Source organism: Sebastes umbrosus, chromosome 4 (assembly GCF_015220745.1).
Source record: "Sebastes umbrosus isolate fSebUmb1 chromosome 4, fSebUmb1.pri, whole genome shotgun sequence".
Classification (NCBI taxonomy): Eukaryota; Metazoa; Chordata; class Actinopteri; order Perciformes; family Sebastidae; genus Sebastes; species Sebastes umbrosus.
The window spans coordinates 36569229-36591544 of NC_051272.1; the positions used below are offsets into that span (position 1 = coordinate 36569229).

The 22316-nt window shown below is 42.4% G+C and overlaps 2 protein-coding genes across 4 annotated transcripts; both read right to left on the minus strand.

Moving 5' to 3' along the window:
* Positions 1-5439: 5439 nt before the first annotated feature.
* poglut3 (protein O-glucosyltransferase 3) lies at positions 5440-13002 on the minus strand. Of its 2 annotated transcripts, none has more exons than XM_037767684.1 (6): positions 11201-11401; positions 10927-11124; positions 8719-9002; positions 8361-8565; positions 7510-7706; positions 5440-6960 (listed from the first exon to the last, which is right to left on the minus strand). In XM_037767684.1, the coding sequence occupies exons 2-6, from the start codon at positions 11081-11083 to the stop codon at positions 6520-6522; spliced, it is 1284 nt and encodes a 427-aa protein (XP_037623612.1). In that variant the 5' UTR covers positions 11084-11124; positions 11201-11401; the 3' UTR covers positions 5440-6519. The 2 variants fall into 2 exon arrangements, with proteins under 2 accessions (XP_037623612.1, XP_037623610.1); XM_037767682.1 differs by lacking the exon at positions 11201-11401 and adding an exon at positions 12639-13002 and having other exon boundaries at positions 5441-6960.
* Positions 13003-14474: 1472 nt separating this feature from the next.
* On the minus strand, positions 14475-21857 carry LOC119487045 (NADH-cytochrome b5 reductase 2). 2 transcript variants are annotated; one of them, XM_037767698.1, is made up of 9 exons: positions 21701-21857; positions 21256-21393; positions 19785-19857; positions 19257-19363; positions 17910-18039; positions 17229-17312; positions 16741-16826; positions 16540-16639; positions 14475-14729 (listed from the first exon to the last, which is right to left on the minus strand). In XM_037767698.1, the coding sequence occupies exons 1-9, from the start codon at positions 21713-21715 to the stop codon at positions 14557-14559; spliced, it is 906 nt and encodes a 301-aa protein (XP_037623626.1). In that variant the 5' UTR covers positions 21716-21857; the 3' UTR covers positions 14475-14556. The 2 variants fall into 2 exon arrangements, with proteins under 2 accessions (XP_037623626.1, XP_037623627.1); XM_037767699.1 differs by lacking the exon at positions 19257-19363 and having other exon boundaries at positions 19789-19857.
* Positions 21858-22316: the final 459 nt, after the last annotated feature.

The window sequence follows — 22316 nt, forward strand, 5'->3', positions numbered from 1 at the left end:
ATTGTAAAGCAGGCTTGAATCCTATATAAATACTGTGAAAGTATCGAAACACTCAATCCACAGGGAAATATACACAGCCCGTATTCAGAAACTCTGCATTTGAAACAAGCGGTCAGGATTTCTGCCCATTCGTGATGTCACAAATATACAATATTTAGACCCTTTACACAATTTTAAACGTAAACATTCTAAATGTGTCCCAGTTTATTCCTGGTTGCAGTGTATGTGAATGTCATCAACTGACAGGAAGTAAACATGAACCCAAGCTGTTGCCTAGCAACGCAATTCTGTTGTAATTCCGTCAAAATGAGCTAAAACAGAGCGTTTCAGACAAGAGGGTAAATACAGGCATATTCAGGCAGACAGTATGAGGAAAATAAAGTTGTTTTTTTTAACATTACAGCATGTAAACATGTTCTAGTAGAAACACAAAATACAAGTATGAACCTGAAAATGAGCATAATATGGGACCTTTAAGCATGTTAAACTGTGTCAGTCATAATCAGCTGTGATTTTATTGCTATATATACTTGGGCTATGCATCTCCTATAGTAGGCCTATAATACTCCAACATTATTACAAGTGGAACTCGGTGTGTTTGTATGTAGTGTTAATACTTAAAGTGTTTTCTGTTGCTGTTGCTATTTGTAGTATCACCTATAGTATATTATAGGATGTGTATAGGCTGGAATCAACAGCAGCCAGCCAGACAGACAGGTATACATGCAGAGCTGAGGTCTGTGAGCTATTCAGGTTTTAGGAGCAGCGTCCCAGTCAGGATGCTCCTACATAATTATACAGAGACACATTCTGAATTTATACACTGAATAAAAGATACTAAGAGATGTTGGGTTTCGCTGTCCTTCTGCAAGAAAATTTGAATGTTTTTGACATAATTTTATTATTACTAGTGAAATTACTATTTTTATTATTTATCACAGCCTACAAGTACATCTGAACATTTAGTTCTTCTGGAAATGTTTGTCCTGTAAAATCATATTCTATAAATCAGAAGAGCAGATTCAGTAAACAATTTTTAAATAATTTGTTCACAAATAAAAAAAACGTTTTGACGAACAGTTCACTCATTATTTTACAAAAAGGACGTGAACATTGTATTGATAAATTACAGCAACCTCGTGCTGGCGCTGCGCCGTTATGAATCTCCATAATGAATCACCATTATGAATCTCCCAGAGAACCCGATATGGAGAGGGCAGAGCTCCGGTACGCATGAAAATGTCACGGTACTCGAAGGAGTAAAATGTAGAAGTGAGTACCGCTAACTACCGGCCTACTTCGAGCACTGGCACTGACATGATGGCAAAACAAAGAAAAAATGAAATCCAAAGTTGAAAATAAGTGGAATTAAGTATCACATATCACACAATATGTGTTTGGCCAAAGATCACCACTAAAACCAATTTGCCTTAAAAAAAACAAAAAAACATTCTCACAGTGGACATTTTGACTTGTTAAACCCAGGTGTAACATATAACATTAGAGTGACTGTTTGTAACAATCATAAATGTCTTGTTAACAGCGACACCTGTGGCCGTTAAGTCAACAAAAGCCAGCGTCCTGTTGCTCGCGCTCGCTCTACATAGACATAAAGGAGCATCGCTCACAACAGTGAGGCGACACACGTCAGCTAAAAGCACAATATCACTCTATATTTCAGCTGCTTGGCAGTAATGTTAGCTGACCAGACGAAAGTCTCTCCATGAATCAATGCTGATCCTAGTGTTGGCTTTTCCTGCCTCAGCCTCCCGACCGCGGCCGGAGGGAACAGGGGAGACGCCGGAGTTTTGGTCAGAGACGATAACGTTTCTCTCTGGGGAGCCCCGTCACTTCACAAGACACGGGAAACCTCTGTTGGTCTGGAGGAGCTGCAGCAGTTATTTCTGCACAAACGTCCACTGTACATTAGCTGCAGTAGCTAAGAAACATGTTGATGAAAGGGACTGATGAGTCATGTTATATACAGAGACACCAACACAATGGCATTCTCAAATGATGAAGATATTATTAACATGGAGAGGGTTTCTTGTCTACTATAATATTGTTTGAATGCTGTTACCATATAGTACATTAGTACACAATTAAAAAATATTTGTTTTCATCATTTATCAAACATTATTTACAAGTGAAAGAAATCAAACGTTTTGATGTAGAGTAAATGATTGTATGAATTTGAAATTATTGTAAATCTCTCTTATTGTCACATAACATATATCATTTAAATATTAATACAGATCTTCTCGATATGCATTCTTGTTGTTTTTCTTTTTAGAATCAACTAGTGCAGTGCCCGTTGAAAACAAGCCTGTTCAGAACGGGCTGCATGCTCGGCCTGGGATGTTGCCATGGCCATCATATACTTCTATCATAATGTTCTAAGCCCTTATACACTTATTCAGAATTTATTTTAATTCATTCATTCATTTTTATTTCTGATTTATGACCAGAACAACTCTACTCACAGTGCTGAGCTGCATCTTAAAGGTCCCATATTGTAAAAAGTGAGATTTTCATGTCTTTTATATTATAAAACAGGTTTAAGTCCTATATAAATACTGTTAAGTATCGAAGCCCTCAATATACAGAGAAATACACACAGTCCGTACTCAGAAATTGAGCGTTTGAAATAAGCCGTTTCTGTCCATTTGTGATGTCACACATATACAATATTTAGACCATTACACGGTTTTAAACGTTTACATTCTTAATATGTCCCAGTTTATTTCCTGTTGCAGTGTATGTGAATGACATCAGCTGACAGGAAGTAAACATGGACCCAAACTGTTGCCTAACAATGCAATTCCGTTGCAATTCCGTTGCAATTCCATTGAAATGCACTAAAACGGAGCGTTTCAGACACAGGGTAAATACAGGTATATTCAAGCATACAGTATGAGGAAAATAAAATTTTATTTTAACATTACAGCATGTAAAGATGTTCTAGTAGAAACACAAAATACAAGAATGAACCTGAAAATGAGCACGATATGGGACCTTTAATATTCAGGTTCCAGCTTTCAGATTGTGTTCACCTCTTTTATGACTGCTAATGCAGAAACAATCACTGCTCTCGTACTTGAAGAGCTACATGCATGTGGCCTACCACTGTAGAATTTGTGGTTTTGGATCCGACGGTGCCAGTGTGATGACGGGTTCAAAGGGAGGATTAGGTGCCAGGCTGAAGCAGACTTCAGATATTATGATAACAAGTCCCTGTATTAATCATAGGCTATAGGGACGCAAATGTCCTGGTGAAGTACGTAGAAGTGATTGTGTATTGAGTATCCAAAGCACTCAGCAGCTTTTGCCAAGTCTTGCAAAGTCTAAACTATGCCCCTCATGGTCCAGAAGACATGCAGGACATGTTGGCTGTCAACTGGTAAAGCTGTGGCCAGTGTAAGCCAAAATCTGGTTCAGGCAGTTCAAACAAAAGGAAACAATGCAAAGTTTGTAGGTGGACTGCTCGTGTTAAATAAAGTTCTGCCTCATCTGAATAACCTGTCAAAATTGTTTCAAAATGACCGCACCTGCTATACATATCTCCAGCCTGGTGACCCGCTCTATCAAAACGACAGCAGAAACAGGTGTTGTGGCCATCAGAGGCCGGCAGCGGCGAGGAGCAGACCGCACAAAGCGGTGGACATCTGGACAACACCGGAAGGGGACTGTGGAGGCGGAGGACAGGAGGAGAACTGACCCACAGCGTCATGTTATTTTACACTACTAGGCTACTTATCTCTACTTTCTTGTGTTCAACACAAAATAAGCAGCAAAACAAAGGCTTTCAAGATTTTTTTTTAAAAACAATCACTGCAGATTCGCGTGTGTGTAATGTGTCAGTAGAAGCCCGTCAGTCCAACGAAGGGTGAGTGGCGTCGCACGCCACCGTAGTCCCGCCGTGTGTCAGTCCAGACCGCTGAGACAGCGAGGCCCGAGGCCGCTCCCCGGCTGTGTCCTGCCGCTGCCGCGCCCCAAGTCCAGATCCATTCTCGCCGTTAGCTTACAGTCCTTCAGGGCTGCTACAACAAGCTAATAGTTGCATTGGCTAACACAATAAGCTACTAGCTAGCTAACTGCTCGATAAAAAAAGAGAAACGTAAATCTGAAAAAAGGAAATTTGGACTCTGTTGAAAAGGCCTAAATAAAATGTCATTTTTAGTGATGTGTTAAAAATGTAGTTAGTAATTTGCACGATAATTTATTTTCTAATACGCTACTGTGTGAATCTATCTATCTATCTATCTATCTATCTATCTATCTATCGCTGTACTGTCAGTTCATCACACTCACGTACAAGGTAATTGTACCTCTCAAAAACAGAGCAACCTCCTCTGCTGTGACAGGTGAAGGGAGATGAGCAGTGTGTGTGCTGCTGTTTTATAGTGTGATTGCAACCCTTCTGATTGAGCGGTGACTGCAAAGATCTGTCTCGTACAAAATATAACTAAAAGTTCATTATCTTTCCATTAAACTGTGAAGAATACTATTTATTTAAATCGTATTTATTTTAAAATAATACTGTGTTCAAATATCCAATGCAAAGGCACATAACAAAACAGTAATTTTCTTGCATTACTAACAAGGACTTTACAAAAGGTACAAAAAACAACACGACACCCTACTGAAAACTAAGAGTCCTGCAGCCTTGTCTTGAAACGGCTGAGGACAGAGTTTTTATTTTAAAGTTACTGTGTTTAGGATTAAGTGGCATCTCCAAGACTGCGGTAACGTGAGCCGCCGAGTGCAAAACCGTGGTAACGCCATTGGCCTCGCTCAGAGGACATCCATACCATAATAACACTACTTTAGGAGCAACGGAAGTCCGCCTGGCGGTGCCGCAGTTTTTCACTCTGCAGCTCACTTTACCGCAGTTAAATAAGCGGGTCAGAGAACTGCGGTGGCCTTCAGATAAACGTAAAAGCGGGAAAGGCCATCTAGAGCCAGTGTTTGGTACTTTGGCGGAGCAACATGGCGGACTGAAGAGAAACCGCTCCCTACTTAGATATGAAGGGCTCATTCTAAGCTAAAGAAAACACAACCATTCTTAGTTTCAGGTGATTATACACCAAAACATAGTCATGAATACTATATTCCATTTCTGCTAATAGACAAATCCAGCGACCGCTTTGTGTGTTCCACGATGTGCAGCGCGACATGACTCACTGTCTGCTACCCGTATTAACTGGTGACTTTCATCTGAATGCTACCGTGGTTGCTCGTAATAACTTACATAAATGGTTGGAGTAGATAATGGACACAGAGAAGTATGTATTTAAAATTAATTAAAGGTAGGGTTGATTAAGATTTTAGAAACTTAATAAATCAATAATAATCAATAAATCAAATGATCTGACAAAAAATAAAAGATCAAAAATCTGCCATCTGTGGCTGTCGCAGGACTGTAATAAACCCGTTTAATGATTTCATGATTTTGTGATTGGACGGGCTACCTCCCTGTCTATCTACCTGTCTCTTTCCCAATGTAAGTCTGTGGGAAAAAGTCTTTTTGGGCCCGATGCATCACGTGACAGACACGGAAGATGCAGTGCCGCCGTTTGGCCACCATAAAAGTCGGGATCGACGACCGGCCCTCTTTCTGGGGTTTTGGGCGTGGCTTTGGAGGGAGGTCTGAAGGGATGGACTGTCAGTGTTGATGACTTGGAGACTTTCTCTCTAGATTTCGGGACTATTGGAGCTGACGCTGCTAGCTACTTTTATTGGAAACGAGTTGGCAACACTGAGCTGGGATTTCAAGTTGGATCATTTTTAAAAATCTAGTGTACTCTTGCTAGTTTCTCAAGATCGCCCACCCTGCCTTTAAAGTCAAATTGAAGGCTTTTACGAGGACACAGCTGCCGTCACTACGAGCAACCACAACGCATTCGGCTGAGAGTCACCGGTTAACGCGGTTAGTTGTGTTTGTGATGCCGACCAGTTAATGATGTTTACTTTGTGTTTCTTAGGTTGCCATAGTTAGAGCAACTAACGTTATATTTCACAATAATGCCACAGTTTGTTGATTGAGTTCATTTATTCTGTGGGACCACCGCAGCTCCTAGACAGTGTCTTTAGCCCACTGACGTTAGCTACTTTAGCTAAGCAGCGGTAACTTAGCTGACAGCTCACATTCAAACACGTATTGTAGGGAGATGCCACAGCAGTAATGGCGACTTGGTTTCTTCCGGTATTTCATCAGATTTGTCTATAGCTCCTCCTAAATCCTACACATTGGACCTTTAAATCATTCTTAAAACTTCACTTACCATCCAAAATAAAAGCACAACTTATTTGGGTCCTGCACTCCCCCATGTATCCAACTGTTGAAGCACAACCTCCTTTATCAAAACACAAATTATAATAGTAATACTTAATTGTAAAAAATGTGAAATTCACATTTTCATGTGAGGATCAGGAACATTCAGTTCCCTTTACTCTTTATATGCCAGGAATGTTTCAGAGAAAAAGTTACAGTTAATTAAAGACTAAAGACCGACTCCATCATAGTTCATCCTTCATATCGGTTTCTTCTTTGTGGATTTTACGCTCACATGTACACGCAGCAGTGTGGTCATCCAGCTGAGTCACCAGTTCCATGTCAGCGTGCCGCGTCGGCTGTCCCGTCTGCCGCTCCGAGTACATGTGCATCACTCTGTAGTAGTAACAGTACAGTCTGCTGGGCTGCAGCAGCTCTCGGACCGCCGTCTGACCCGCCCTGGCGATTTCCTGTGCTTCGACGTCGTTCTCTCTGGCCCATTGGACTTTCTCCAAAAGGTCCGACAGGTTTCTCTTCACGGGAACATAATGAGTGCCTGCTTTCAGACGGCTGTAGAAATATTCATAATACTGCGAGTCCTGCTTCAGAACCAGACTGTTCCCGAGCATCAAGTAAGGAAACCGATACGCTGCCACTGTTCCGTCCACGTTCACCTGGTACTTGTACTAAAAGAGAGGGAAAACACATCAAGTGTTTCTTAAATGTTTGTAATTGTGTTGTTTATGATGGTGTGACCTTAACCCTTGTGCATCCCTTTAAAAAAGTTGCTCTGATGTCTTTAGACGACAAAATGTCCATGTCAAAAAACTGCCATAAAGTGATATATTAATATTATTTTCCACTTCACTGAGTTAAAGATCAGACCTAGCAACTATTCATTCATTTTCAGAACAATAATACGGCAGCAGTGCCCCTAATGGAAACCAGGAAAATAGCATGTATTAGCCCCGTAGGAGAACCAGGAGGAAATGGCTCAATCTGGTGGAAAATAATAAAAAGTACAATTTGGACACCAGGGCTGTAATGGTCGTGGGATCAAACACTGTGGTTTTAACGGGTTTCAATGGGGATATTTTTGTCATTAAGGGTCTGAGTGTCTGTATTTTGGCTACACAGTTTATTATAGACTTTTTCATAGGAGCTGAGGTTCGACTTCTAAAATGAAAAAAAAGAATTAGAATAAAATATTCATTTATTTCTAAATCTTTCCTCACCTTGAAGAAGTCGAAGAATCCAACAAGCGGTACTTTGCCGACATGTTTCTCCCGGTCTCTGAAGAAGAACCATCCTGTGATGCCTGCATCCAGCAGCTCAGGGTTTTTCTTGGACAGAGAGACCAGGTGAAGACGCTCCTCTCGACTGTCCCGGCCACGGAAAAACGCCCGATCGGTTTTATTAATCCATGGAGGCCCTGGAAAAAGTGGTCCAAATGTTACCCCAAAAATGTGAGAGTATGAGTTCCTAAGTGATAGAATGTACACTATATGTCAGCATTCATACACTGATGGCAGAGGCTGCTAAGGTGCCAACTTTGCCCATCAGGATCTAATCTCAATACTCATACACAGATGGCTCAGCCTTCGGGAGCAATTTGGGATTAAGTGGCTCAAGGACACATCGACATGTGACCCGGAGCAGCCGGGGATCGAACCACTGTCCTTCCGATTGATGGACAACCTGCTCTACCCTCTGAGCCACAGCCTGCCCCAAATAAATAGTTACGTACAAATAAGAGTCTCCATAAATTTAGCAGCTGTTAGCTACAAATAGTTTGCTAGATTGTTTTTTTGGGGGGGAGACTAACATTTAAATGTAAAATAAAAACATGCTTTTGTCCTTTTTAGTTTTGGAACTTGTTATTCACAGTGAGTTGGATTTAAAGAGGAGAGCTGACTGATGGTACGTGACCACACGTACTTCCACGCTTCCTATTCATTGTCTATGTAAGCAGCCGCGCAATGCATTCTGTTAGCGTGGTGGTGCGATTCGAGAAACGGAGCGTCACCACAGCAGGCCTCACAGTGGCTGAGGAGTGTGTGTGTGTGTGTGTGTGTGTGTGTGTTACCGGTGTTTCCCTGGATAGACAGCAGGTCATTGGTGACACCTCTCATGGTCTCCAGGGTGGAGTGTGTAACCTCGTAGGTGGGGAGGACAATGTCCCGCGTGTCTAGAGAGCCACACCACGACAACACCGGAACAGGATCCGTCCTCCTCGTCTCTAACGGCCAGTCACCAACATTGATGTAAAACTCCACGTCGGGCACCCTCACCTTCAACAGCAAAATGAAAGATCCCGGGAGATTGAAATGATGCCACGCAGTGCAGTCTCTCGGCAGTAATATGAAGATACTGCATGTAGTAAATGTGACAAAAACCCCAGTATGATCCTTTAACCTCCTCCTAGAACTCACACACAACCTCACCTTTCTGGTCAGAGAGAGCAGCATTTCATCAGAGAACATCTTGAAGTCGGTATATTTTCCCAGAGTGCGGCGGTACAGCTGGTTGTCGATGATGGCGTAGTGAATGAGACCTCCTCTGTTGATGAATCTGTGAGGTGCTTCCTGTCTGAGACGCTGCAGGTCGACCATCGGAAAAGCTTCGAAGTCAGACAGAATTTGGGGTTCCTCGGCGGGACACCGCATGACGCTCTGCCACACGGAGGCATCGGGCTCTGGGCAGTCGCAGTATTCATGATACACTGGACCTGAGCGTTAAACATGACACTCTGCGTTAGATGAGGGGAGACACAGCAGGTCAAAGCAAGGTGGCATTGTTCCATCTACTGTTTCCTGCATCACATTTTTACTGAATTAATGATGCATGTTCTAGATATAAACTGGGAAAAAAAGTTCAGAAACTTGTGTCTGGTCGATTATTTCTCCGCTGTTAAAATGCTAATGGTCATTGTATTTTACATGGTTGGAAAGCCTTTTTATTTACCTTCACAATGATGTCCAACTTGTAAGGATCATGCATTTGTGGGATGAGCAGCACAGCTGATTATGTGTGTGCCGCCCCACACCATGACACTGCCCCCACCAAAAGCTGTTACTCCATTTGTAGCATAGCGTTCTCCACATCGTCTCCATACTTTCACCCTGCCGTCCAACTTTGGCAGACAGAACCTGGACTCATCACTGAACATGACATTCCCCCACATGTTCAGGTTCCATTGTCTTTGTTGTCGACACCAGCGCCAACGGGCCTGACGGTGAAGAACAGTCATTGCAGGCTTCCTGGTAGCCTTATGAGAATACACTGTTTACCATTGGCAGAGCATTTTGGAACATTTTTCTTGGGCGCTACCCACATGATCAGCTGTGCTGCTCATCCCACAAATGCATGATCCTTACAAGTTGGACATCATTGTGAAGGTAAATAAACAGGCTTTCCAACCATGTAAAATACAATGCCAATTAGCATTGTAACAACAGAGAAATAATCCACCAAACACAAGTTTCCAAACTTTGTTTTCCCAGTTTATTTCTTGTTAAATATTGCACTGCCTTGTATCTTGAGAACTGAAGCAGCGGGTCCTGCAGTTGCACTTTTTATTATTTTCTAATAAAAGGTGTATGTATTTGCCATTAATCATTGTTTACTTGTTTATATCCATAATTAATTTATCCCTGATTCCATTACAAGAAAAACGTTGAAGAATCCTGACCTGCTTTGTCCAGTATCACATATTTATTTCAGTCACACTGATTGAATTTTTGGCAAAAAAAGTTACTGTATCGATTTCAAATATCGTATCGCTCTAGATGAGCCAAATATCGTCCTTGAATCGTATCGAAACCATAGAAATCGTATCGTACTGTATCGTTGTAAAAACGTATCGTTACACCCCTAATAAAAAGCCATCATCAATAGAGCTCTGATACTACAATTCACCATGGCAACAGGTAAATAAGGGGCAGAGCCTAATCCAGTGGACGTGGTGATATTAATTCATGTGCCGACTGTGCACATTTATCAATAAAAAAGTCAGAGCGGGGAAAAGTGTCAATCATACAATCAATGTTTTATTCAGTGTTGTCCATTAAGAAAACACAGGGGTCTAAACATAGAGACGTGAGCTCACAGTCTGATCCAGTAATTATGTGTTTGGTGATTTAAAGGTTGAATAGAGTAGATGTTAAATTGTAGACATCCATTTGGAGTCAGTGAAATGCTGTTAAAACCCGTTCAGACTATACGCAGCCTATTTAATAAAAACTCACTCTCTAACTCCTTTCTGCAGCTGCACCCCCATCCAGCATCTCTCACAAATATTAACAATCTACAATATTAGAGGAATTATGTTCCAGCAGTGTGACCAATCACATCATGAGTGATAGAGATCATTATTCATTGATCTACGTGTTACCTCATCTCAGGCTTAACTGACTCAGAGTTTCCCTCATATCAGGCTTAACTAAGTCAGAGTTTACCTCATCTCAGACTAACTTTTCACAAATCCTTCCTGAGGCCTGCTTTCCTGTTTTCTAGTCTGAATTGAGGGTTTAATGGTCAGAGGGTGTTGAGTATTGTACAGATTTAAAAGCAGCATTAATTTTGGACAATAATAATTTGAGTTGAGTAATGAACCTGTGCCGGTGTTTATTAATGCATGACACAACACAGACCTTGGATGGTGTAGGGGGACTTGGCAACAGAAGCCTCTTGGTGGAGGACTTCAACCTTCAGGCCCTTCACCACAGAGCCGTAGAGCCGGTACCGGATGATGAAGGACCCGTCTCCTCTGTCCAGAGGTGGAGGGACGTGGATACGGATGTGCTCCATCTTGTCCAGCGGACTGATCCTCACTTTAAATGTGTCTTGACCTAAAAAAACATGTGAAGAACATTTAAGTGTCGTGAATTAATCTTCCTGCAGTGCTGAATTAAAGCCGTCCATTACATTGTGTAAAGAGCCAGCAGAACTGGTCCGGATCCACGACAACCCGCTGCTGCAGCCTAACCCGGATCCACGATGACCCGCTGCAGCAGCCTAACCCGGATCCACGATGACCCGCTGCAGCAGCCTAACCCGGATCCACGATGACCCGCTGCTGCAGCCTAACCCGGATCCACGATGACCCGCTGCTGCAGCCTAACCCTGATCCACGATGACCTGCTGCAGCAGCCTAACCCGGATCCACGATGACCCGCTGCAGCAGCCTGGCCCGTATCCACGATGACCCGCTGCTGCAGCCTGACCCGGATCCACGATGACCCGCAGCTGCAGCCTGACCTGGATCCACGATGACCCGCTGCAGCAGCCTGGCCCGGATCCACGATGACCCGCAGCTGCAGCCTGGCCCGGATCCACGATGACCTGCTGCTGCAGCCTGACCCGGATCAACGATGACCCGCAGCTGCAGCCTGGCCCGGATCCATGATGAGCCGTTGCTGCAGCCTGGCCCGGATCCACGATGACCCGCTGCTGCAGCCTAACCCGGATACACGATGACCCGCTGCTGCAGCCTGGCTCGGATCCACGATGACCCTCTGCTGCAACCTGGCCCGGATCCACGATGACCCGCTGCTGCAGCCTGGCCCGGATCCACGATGACCCCCTGCAGCAGCCTGACCCGGATCCACGATGACCTGCTGCTGCAGCCTGACCCGGATCCATGATGATCCGCTGCTGCAGCCTGACCCGGGTCCATGATGACCCGCTGCAGCAGCCTGGCCCGGATCCACGATGACCTGCTGCTGCAGCCTGACCCGGATCCATGATGATCCGCTGCTGCAGCCTGACCCGGGTCCATGATGACCCGCTGCAGCAGCCTGGCCCGGATCCACGATGACCTGCTGCTGCAGCCTGGCCCGGATCCATGATGATCCGCTGCTGCAGCCTGACCCGGATCCACGATGACCTGCTGCTGCAGCCTGGCCCGGATCCACGATGATCCGCTGCTGCAGCCTGACCCGAATCCATGATGATCCGCTGCTGCAGCCTGACCCGGGTCCACGATGACCTGCTGCTGCAGCCTGGCCCGGGTCCATGATGACCGGCTGTAGTTACAGTAACGGTACAGACACCAGAGACTTTTTCAGGATTATGTGGCAATGAGCACTAAATCTGAGTGAGACATTAGTTCTAGTTTACTCATCAGATCTCGCGATAATTACACGAATACACTATTGATGAATGTAGTCTACATCTGTTGATCATGTACAAAAAACATGTTCCCACATCAGCATCGTTAGTTTCAATGAGCTAGCTTTAGCCATCAGCAGCAGCCGCTCCAGCGTGCAGTGATCTGTTGAACACCTGTAGCTCATAGTGGGTGTTAGTAAGGTGTTAGTAATGTGTTAGTAAGGTGTTAGTAAGGTGTTAGTGGGGTATTTACCTGGAGATAAAGTCAGGTTGTCTCCGGCTGAGTTGACCGCCTGGATAAAGAAGTAACGGACCGGTACGACTGAGTCCGGGTTCAGACCTGGACCCCAGATCAGACATGTCTCTGGACTGATGTCTTCACAGTCACAAACCGGGAAGTTCAGGCTGATCAACACTAAAACCAGACACTGAGTGAATAAACCATAGTGAGCAGGTTTAACTAAGTCTGCGCTGCGCTCACACACCATGTTCCTCCAGCTGATAACCACTAGACGTCTAAATGTAGTAAATATTCACTGTAAAGTTTAATAAGAAGTCCTACGCCGACATGTTGCTGAAGAGGAACACGCCCATCTTCCGGTGATGCATTCATGGTATGTCGGAAATGTTAGCTCTACTCTACAGTATTAACAAAATCATGTCAACCACTCAAATTCAAATAAGCTTTATTGGCATGAATGTTCAGGTTACATTATTGCCAAAGCTAAATTACATATTAATGAATAATTACATTTCACAAGAAATAATCACAATCACAATATACCAAATACATTTTAAATATACATTCTTTTACAGATGTAGTCAATCAGAAACATGTTCAGAGCTTGTAGCACCTCTTATTCTATACCAGGGGTCAGCAACCTTTACTATCAAAAGAGACATTTTAGGCAAAAAAACAACCAAAAAAACTGTCTGGAGACGCAAAACATTTGAGCATTGTGATGAAGGTAACACAGTTTATAGTCTAAGTATATAGGATATAAGTCTAATGCATTGAGGGCCAAAGTGCAAATGTGCTACGGAGTATTAGGGCCACATTGAGGGGAAACAAATTTAAAATTTCCAGAATAAAGTCATAATATTACGAGAAAAAAGTGGTAATATTATGAGAATAAAGTCGTAACTTTATGAGAAAAAAGTCGTAATATTACGAGAATAAAGTCATAACTTTACGAGAAAAAAGTCGTAATATTACGAGAATAAAGTCATATCTTTACAAGAAAAATTTGTAATATTACGAGAATAAACTTTACGAGAAAAAAGTCGTCGAAAAAAGATTAATTTTAAAAGTGACTGACGATTGTACAAAAGGTAATCACAGAGGACATTGGATGAAATGCTGTTTATAGTGTTTATTTCTATAGTGATGTTACTGGCTCATTTTGATGGCAATTACGTAGCCATTTTATGGTACAGCTTTGTTCACTTGTTCTAGAGCAGGGGTCAGCAACCTGCGGCTCCGAAGCCACATGCGTCTCTTTAGCTCCTCTCCAGTGGCTCCCTGTGGAGTTTTAAAAATGCAAATGAATAACTGTTTTTTGTCTACGTTTTCATTTTTATTTATCATTGTTGTAGGTCAATGGTACGACGGTACGACGGAGTATTAGGGTCACATTGAGGAAATAAAATAAATCGGAGATTTAGACAATAAAGTCATAATATTACGAGAATAAAGTCAGAGGTTTATGAGAAAAAAAAGCCGTATTATCATGAGAATAAATTCAAAATATTATAAAGTAGTAATTTTACATGTTATTTTCTTTTTTCTCGTAATGTTATGACTTTATTCTGGAAATCTCAGATGTTTTTTTCCCCTCAATGTGGCCCTAATACTCCGTAGTACATTTGCACTTTGGTCCTCACTGCATTAGACTTTATCCTATATACTTAGACTATGAACTGTGTTACCTTCATCACAATGATCAAATGTTTTGCAGCTCCAGACAGATTATTTTATTTTTTTTGCCTAAATGGCTCTTTTGATAGTAAAGGTTGCTGACCTCTGTTCTAGAGTCACTGACATCAAAATCACACACGCTTAAATGAAAACCACGATGGTACTAGAATGTTAACGTTGTTCAGACAGTGATGGTTGGTTTAGTGACTGGATGATTACAGGGAATAAACACGTTTTGTAGTCAATCACAACACTAGTATGCAAAAATGTTTTCTGTTCTGTGTCCCAGCTTGTCCAGATTTGGCAGACAGGCGTTCTGGATCATTGGTGGAGGACCGCACAGGACAAGAAGGACGTCAGTAGACGGAGCAGGGAGGTGGTCCTTGATCATGTCACGGGTCACAAACCCTGAACTGTAGCTCCAATCTTGAGGACGAGACAAGAGAGAGAAAGAAAGACCAACCTTCAACTTCAGAGAAACAGATTTTGCAGCTCAACATCTTATCTTTTTATATAGCTGGGAAAATTCAGAATAAAAACACGTACTTCCATCGTGCTTCTGTGCTGACATAATACGGTTTATAAATATGGTTTATTCACCAGAGAAGCCTGTCTTTTTTCACTTAATCTCTAAATACTAATATTCAACAGTTGCATTTTAATATGTGTTTCTTCTCAGCAGAGGGATGCCCAATGGTGAAGGGGGGACAGAACCAAAGAGAGGATCTCTTCTTCTAAGATATCAGAGACAGGACATTCAAAGAAAGGGTTAATGTTATTTTCTCCAGGAGAAGATTTCAGCTGGTTGTCCCAGATAGTCATCTCTCCCTCCAAGGCGACCAACCAATGACACCGCTAACAAAGAGCGAGTCCACTTCTCTTGATGAATAATGATCAAGGGCCCATGTGGTTCTATTCTGTGTGGAACTAATGAAAGACGAGGCCTTCCCAACAGAGATTATGTAACAACATTATGCTCATTAACTTCTGCTTGCTTTAAGGATTATGCAAAGGAAGACGTGATGCTAAGCTACTGTAATACCTTGTTGGAACTATCTCCATCCTCAGCCTGTAGAGATTTTCCTGCAGCTGAGGAGTCTTTGTTCGGTTCCCCACTCTGAATATTCAGCAGTGAAAGCACAGGGCCGGGCTTTCAGACGGATTTATTACTCACTGATGCACTAATACTCACATGTACTGTATGTCCTTTATGATAACACGTGATACATTAGTCATGGAATATGTTTGCAACAGATCACACATTATGGGAAGTGATTAAGGATGCTCATTTTGAAAAAATGTCTTAACCGATAACTGACCCTCGTTAACCGATTATTAACCGTTAACCGACAAGATTTGTGCCTCGCATGCAGCGGTGTACCAGCTGCAGGAGCACAACAGATATTCGTTGACGGGAGTCCCCAGTTCACCGTCCGGGAGCGAACCGTTAGGAGCCCGGAGGACATCGGAGGACACCGGAGGACACCGGAGGAACATGATTTTTTTCAGGATTACCTGTTTCATGTAGTACTGTCACGATATAGCAACAGTTTTATAAAAAATACTTTTTTTAATCAGATTTGCTCCAATCTCACCTACTCTCAGCTTTAATGTGGCCCAGGACACATTCACTACACACTGCTAAAAGAATGAGGTCACATGTGGCCCAGACCACCTCTGAATGTGGTCTGAACGATCTGATCTCAATGCGTCTTGAGTGCATTCACACCTGTACTTAAAGCTGTCCACTTGTGATCGGATCACTGAGGACGCATGTTAATACCAGGTCTGAACAGGGCCTCTGTCTGTCTGTGGTTTGGTGCTGGCCAGGCAGCACACAGTGGGTTTATTAGATGCCTGATGCTGGAAATGAGATTATTGAGAGCAGTGGGACTGAACCAAACAATGAACTGAAACATGCTGAAAGAGTCTGGTGATAATTCTCTGTGGGTTCATCACTACCAGAGACCACTTTCACATTATACATCGCTACTTTCAAATTTAAAAAAATTTAATTAAAATGTAGCCGTGTTTTTTGCCCCATTACACATACAGTCTGATGCTTCTTTGGTCAGAGGTAATATTATTAATGTTTTTTTAAGAAATAGAAAGACTGCTGTTCTGAATGTTAAAATGCTCCAGGGGGCACTTTTAAAACCCAGGGCAGCTCATACTGAGTAGGGCCCTGCAGGCCCCCTGTCGTTGGGTCCTTATAGTTGAAGATGTGCTGCCTTACCCTGCGGAGGTTTGTCCAGTGTGAACCACAGCTGAACTCGATCAGGATGGTTCTTCTTCACCTCCTCCAGCTCCTCCCTCAGTAGGATGTCTTTCTCAGTCTGAGAGAGTGAGGCAGAGAGAGAGATGTTATTTCCCATTTATGAACTTTTTTAAAATGAGACAAGGAAAGATCTCCCAAAACAATATACACAGAGCTGACCTGGTTGGCAAATATGAGAGAGCACTTGGTGCTGTCACCGGGGTCTGCTGTGATGCTGCGGATTAACTGCAGCATAGGAGTGATGCCTGTGATGGTAAAAGACACTGATATTAGTCTCAGAGGATGGCTATTATGGGGAGATCTAATGTCACCTTTTCTAATTGTTCAATAATGATTTTGTCTCCAGTGAGACAGAGACAATATCATCAGATGGTCCTACATTACAGCTTTACACGTACTCTATGTTATAAGAGAGAAAAGTCACAACAGATTTGTAGAGCTGTTCTTCTCCCACTCTCAACACACATATACAATCCAGTTATACAGCTGGTAAGTATTAATATCAATGAGCACACTTCAGGGAATCACTTCATATCTCCCTCAAACAGATCCCAGGCTGCAGAGCCTCTGTGATGCTCTCCATCAGTATCAGTAAATGCATGCATGTACATCAGAGCGATTGAGAGTGTAGATAAATGTCAATGAACCTGTTCCACCAGCGATCATTCCAACATGCTTGATCTTCCGAACCTTCGGCTCTGACTTCTTGTCTGGTCGGATGGAGAACTGACCTGCAGGAGAGGAGTGAGGCTCAGCATTAGTACTGTACGTATCAGCCTTCTGTTGAACCACAGTGACATCTGCTGCTGACTTTCTTTATTATTCTTTCTCTCTTGTCTTTCCACACACACCATACCATTTCTACGGATATCGGGCTGATTCTGACTCAAATAGCTGGATTGGATATCGGTGATGGGGGCCAATCTATTAAATTCAATTCTATACTATATATATTATATATTGGAATTTTAATTCCTGTTTAAGTTTTACCAATTTGTTGCTGCATTAAAAAGGTTTACATAATTGTAATTGCAATTTTTTGCCAGGTTGCTGGTGTACAATTGATTATTTTAATAATAAATAACAGTTCCCTAAATGTATATCTATGTATTTATTTGTAACATTTTGTTTTACAAATGTAGGAAAGCAACGTTTAAGTCCAGCCTGATGTTGCCTTACACATAAAAGAATGATCCCACACAGTGAGGCATACAGCTCATTAATTAAAACACCGGTATCAGATCGGCACTCCGTATCGGCCGATACCCAAAGCCCAGGTATCGCTATTGGTATAGGGACTGAAAAAGTCAGTTCGGTGCATCCCTAACCATTTCCCTTGTACACCAGCAGTCCACTGGGTCCTCTGAAGTCAATGGTGTCTCCAATAGCCATGTTGTCCAGGTACTGAGACATCTTCCCTCCCTCTGGGAAGGACGGGTGGCAGTTCTTGTAGTACACCTGCAGTCACAAAAAAACAACAAGTTGAATCGGCTTTGGCTCATCGTTGCCTCTACGGGGCATTAAGATCACCTCTTAGCATTGTTAGCATAGTTTATCCTGCTAACAAGACAATAGTAAGGCACCTGAGTCTGGCTAATGTTTGTTGATATAAATATAAAAGCATCTAGTTAAAGGTCCCATATTGTAAAAAGTGAGATTTTCAGGTCTTTTACATTATAAAGCAGGTTTAAGTGATATATAAATACTGTTAAACTATCAAAACGCTCAATACACAGAGGAATACACACAGCTCGTATTCAAAAATTGTGCGTTTGAAACAAGCCGTCAGGATTTCTGTCCATTTGTGATGTCACAAATATACAATATTTATACCATTCCACTGTTTTAAACAAAAACATACTAAATGTGTCCCAGTTTATTTCCTGTTGCAGTGTATGTGAATAAAATCAGCTGACAGAAAGTAAACATAGACCCAAACTGTTGCCTAGCAACGCAATTCCGTTGCAATTCTATTGAAATGCACTAAAACGGAGTGTTTCAGACGGAGGGTGAATACAGGTATATTCAAGCAGACAGTATGAGGGAAAAAAAGGTTTTTAGAACATTACAGCATGTAAACATGTTCGAGAAGAAACACAAAATACAAGTATGATCCTGAAAATGAGCACGATATGGGACCTTTAAACCTGTATGAATTGATTCTTTTGTAAACATTACATCATTGGCTTATTATTACCCGATAAAGCTGATATTGCTAACGTGTTAGCAAAGTTTATTTACACATTGTGCAGACATCGAGCAACATTAGCATTCCTTTGGATTCATGTTTCCTTGCCAATATAAGTCCAATATCCATTCTCCTTTTAGCATTGTTTTGGTCTCTTTAGGTGCTAAATGCTCCACTACGTTGCCCAGCTAGTGGCTATAACTTTAAAACTCTGGCTGCTATGTATCCTCTTGTAGCATGACACTTGATCTGTCTTTTTTATCTCTTTAGTTCATCAGCCTGTCTTCAAAGGAGGGGTAAAGAGCTGCAGAGCACACAATCCATGTATGTCAAGCATCATTAAATTACTTATAAACTGTTACTGATATTACAACCCTTTTTCATAGGAAAAGATAGCTGATACCTACAACAACCCAAATAACCCACCCAGAACCCTCTGCAGTCAACCTATGGGCCAACTTAGTGTCATATCAGTAATGTGAATCACCTTGACCACGAGGTCGACATGTCCCTGGTCCTCATCACTGGATACTGGAGTGTAGGCTCTGACCACCAGACTGCCGTTGACCCTGGCCGACAGGTACACGTGCTGACCTGGTGCAGTGGGCAGACGGGAGGAGGAGACGGGGTGGATTTGAGGGAATAAGAGGATGGGGAAGATGCTGAATCATTGGAGGAGTATGAGGACTGTCCTTCTCTGATACCTATATATACTGTATATCACCTATATCCTTTGATGTGCTGCAGTTCAATCATATTACAAACAGAGTAAGTGATCTCATCTTGTGTTCTTATTTATTGCCATATATTATATAAGATACTTAGACTCAAAAGATCAAGACACTTGGCACGCATACGGCCTGAAGTGATGGCGATCCATAAGAAGAGGTGCAACTGCTGCTCAGATATGAGTGTGTGAACGCTCTGAAACTTCATCTTAAAGCACTGACAGAAAATCTTAACAAGAGCAAAGAATTAAACCCGAGGAGAGGAGAGACGAGGGCTGTTTCAGTACCTACTGGCAGTCCAAGGACATGAGTTACAGATGGAAGGCCAAACCGAAATTTCTTTGTGTCATGGCTGATTTCCTGTACAAGGACACAAATACAAAAACAAAGAGAACAGAAATAGTTCAGTATCACAGCTTGCAAAACAAATGTCCTGAGACTGGGTGGTCTTTATACAGTACCTAATGTACTGTAAATGGAGGTGGCTTCAAGCTACAGATAGATATGTAAATATGAAATCTTAATGAGCCCTGTAGGGGAACATGCTGAGTAAATTAAAATTGAAATAGGAACAGAGCATTGATTTAAGCAGCATTATAGAATGTAACTGTTTCTACTTTTCATAGGGACAGAAAGTTGTTCCAATGGGAATTTGTGACAACGTGATCTGTGGATTATCCAGATTAAACCTGCAGTAGGCAGTATGTTTTTGGCATCATTGGGCAAAAATCCCATGTTGACCTTTCAGCATATTGTAATTCAAGTGTTCTGAGAGAAAACTAGACTTCTACTCCTCCTCATGGCTCTGTTTTCAGACTTTAGAACATCTAGCACGTGACGGGAGACTTTGACCAATCACAGGTCATTTCAGACGGAGGCAGCTGTCAATCACTCTGACCAAACGGTCAAACTAGGCAGCGCTGATCAAATACGAATCAATATTCTGTTACTGTTGGCTGTGCTCCAGTCATGTGACCGGAACTTGGCGTTCCTTCACCAGATTTCACAATGAGGGCGGCGTCACAAACTTTCTCATTTTACAGCTAAACCGTTCACTACAAGATGATTCTGAAAACGTTTGAGGACAGAAATAGACATTACAGTAACAGAATATTGATTCATATTTGATCAGCGCTGCCTAGTTTGACCGTTTGGTCGGAGTTCATGAGTGATTGACAGCCGGCTCTCATAGACAGCAGCTGGACAGCAGATCAGCTCTGACTGCTTGTTTTCCTCCGGTCTGTGAAATCTTGCAGATGCCGTTAGGAGCACCGGAGGACACAGAGACACATGATTTTTTTTCAGGTTACCTGTTTCATGTACTACTATCAGGATATAGCGACCGTTTTATAAAAATAACTTTTTTTAATCATATTTGCTCCAATCTGGCCTACTGATGCTTTAACAGAGAGACTGTTTCTGGAAAAAAGATGCACATTTTTAAATTTTTCAAAACTAACTTTTTCAATGCTGTGAACACCACAATCAAAATAAATAAAAAAACAGCCAGAAATCTCAGACAGATAGCTCAGAACTGCTCTGCATGGCTGGAGGTGAGTAAGAAAATGTGTTTGGGTGAGCCAACCCTTATTCTCATTCTAGTCCATTATGACAGTTTGCACACTGATAAACAAAATGACTGTCTTAAGAAATGATTAACATTGTTCTAACTGCTGTAGCAGTTGAATACAAAATTACCGTATAATCAGGTTTGAATGTGAATGCGTCTGAGAGATGTCGATAAATGTTTGTGTCTACCTGTTTGTCTTTCAGGGGAAGGGGGTATTTGACCACAGGATCCTGCAGAGTGAAGGGCAGCTTCTTCTTCTTCTCTCCCAGGAGGAAGTACAGCACGCTCACTACCACCACACAAACAGCCGCCACCACCGCGATTATCTGCAAGACAAAGATCACATACATATATTGTGGAGACATACACTGCACAAAACTGACAGTCAAGGTTGTAGTTCTGCAAAAGCAATAGTTTCCCATCATTTTAATTATACCACAGTAACATGCATTATCAACACTGCACTACAGTTAAACAGCATCAAAGAATGAAAGAGAAATGTTGAGTCGATCAAATCTCACAATCTGAGGAAGATTGAGCAACTCTTTAAGGATTATAGCAACTTTCAGGCAATGAAAAAGATAAATAAGTGGAATAATTAAAAAGGGAAATGAAGTGAAAGTTAATTCTCACCAAGCTCTGATCCATAGTTTCAACATGTAATAAGTAGTCCTCCTGTTCCTCCTCCTCCTCCTCACTCCCTCAGAAACCAGAGTCCACACAGTCACCTCTCACCACCTCTCTCTCACTGTCTCTCACACACACACACACACACAGAGGCCCCTGAAAGGGGGCGTGGCTTCCCGCTGGGGGAAAGGTGACACAAGGTCCAAAGCACCAATAGGAAGATGTATCCCACCATGACACTACATGGCCCAGTGGTGGAGCTCCAGCAGTGAGGAGCAGGGAGCAGAGAGGAGTCACACCACCGACTGAGGGGCGGAGAGACTCACCGGCGTACATTACATAAATTGGGTCTCACTGTAAAGCTGAGACTCTTGTGGATCCAATGAGCCCAACTGTATTCATGTGTGATGATGTTAGTCCCCATAGGAGACATTTCATTGTTTCATTGTTTGACCATTTTTTAAAATTTGACCTCACTGTATAAAATGACCTGTGGTGACCTCTAGGATAATCACAGCCTCATGAACCTTTACAGCCACAAACCACAGATGCAGTTTGAACTTTAAGGTTGGGGGTTCACAAAAAAAAATCTAGAGGGAATGTGATATATATAATGCAGAGA

Bases quoted from the DNA above. Each gene is read 5' to 3' on its own strand.
- poglut3 (XM_037767682.1), bottom strand. From the start codon at position 12,873: ATGGTGTGTGAGCGCAGCGCAGACTTAGTTAAACCTGCTCACTATGGT. The intron at 9,003-10,926 runs GTCTGTGTTGTG...TTTAACGCTCAG, and splicing joins GTCCCCCTACACCATCCAAG to GTCCAGTGTATCATGAATAC. The intron at 6,961-7,509 runs GTGAGGAAAGAT...CCTCTCTTTTAG, and splicing joins GATTCTTCGACTTCTTCAAG to TACAAGTACCAGGTGAACGT.
- LOC119487045 (XM_037767698.1), bottom strand. The intron at 18,040-19,256 runs GTGATTCACATT...TTGTGACTGCAG, and splicing joins ATGTCGACCTCGTGGTCAAG to GTGTACTACAAGAACTGCCA. The intron at 14,730-16,539 runs GTAAGGCAGCAC...CTCGTCCTCAAG, and splicing joins ACTGGACAAACCTCCGCAGG to ATTGGAGCTACAGTTCAGGG.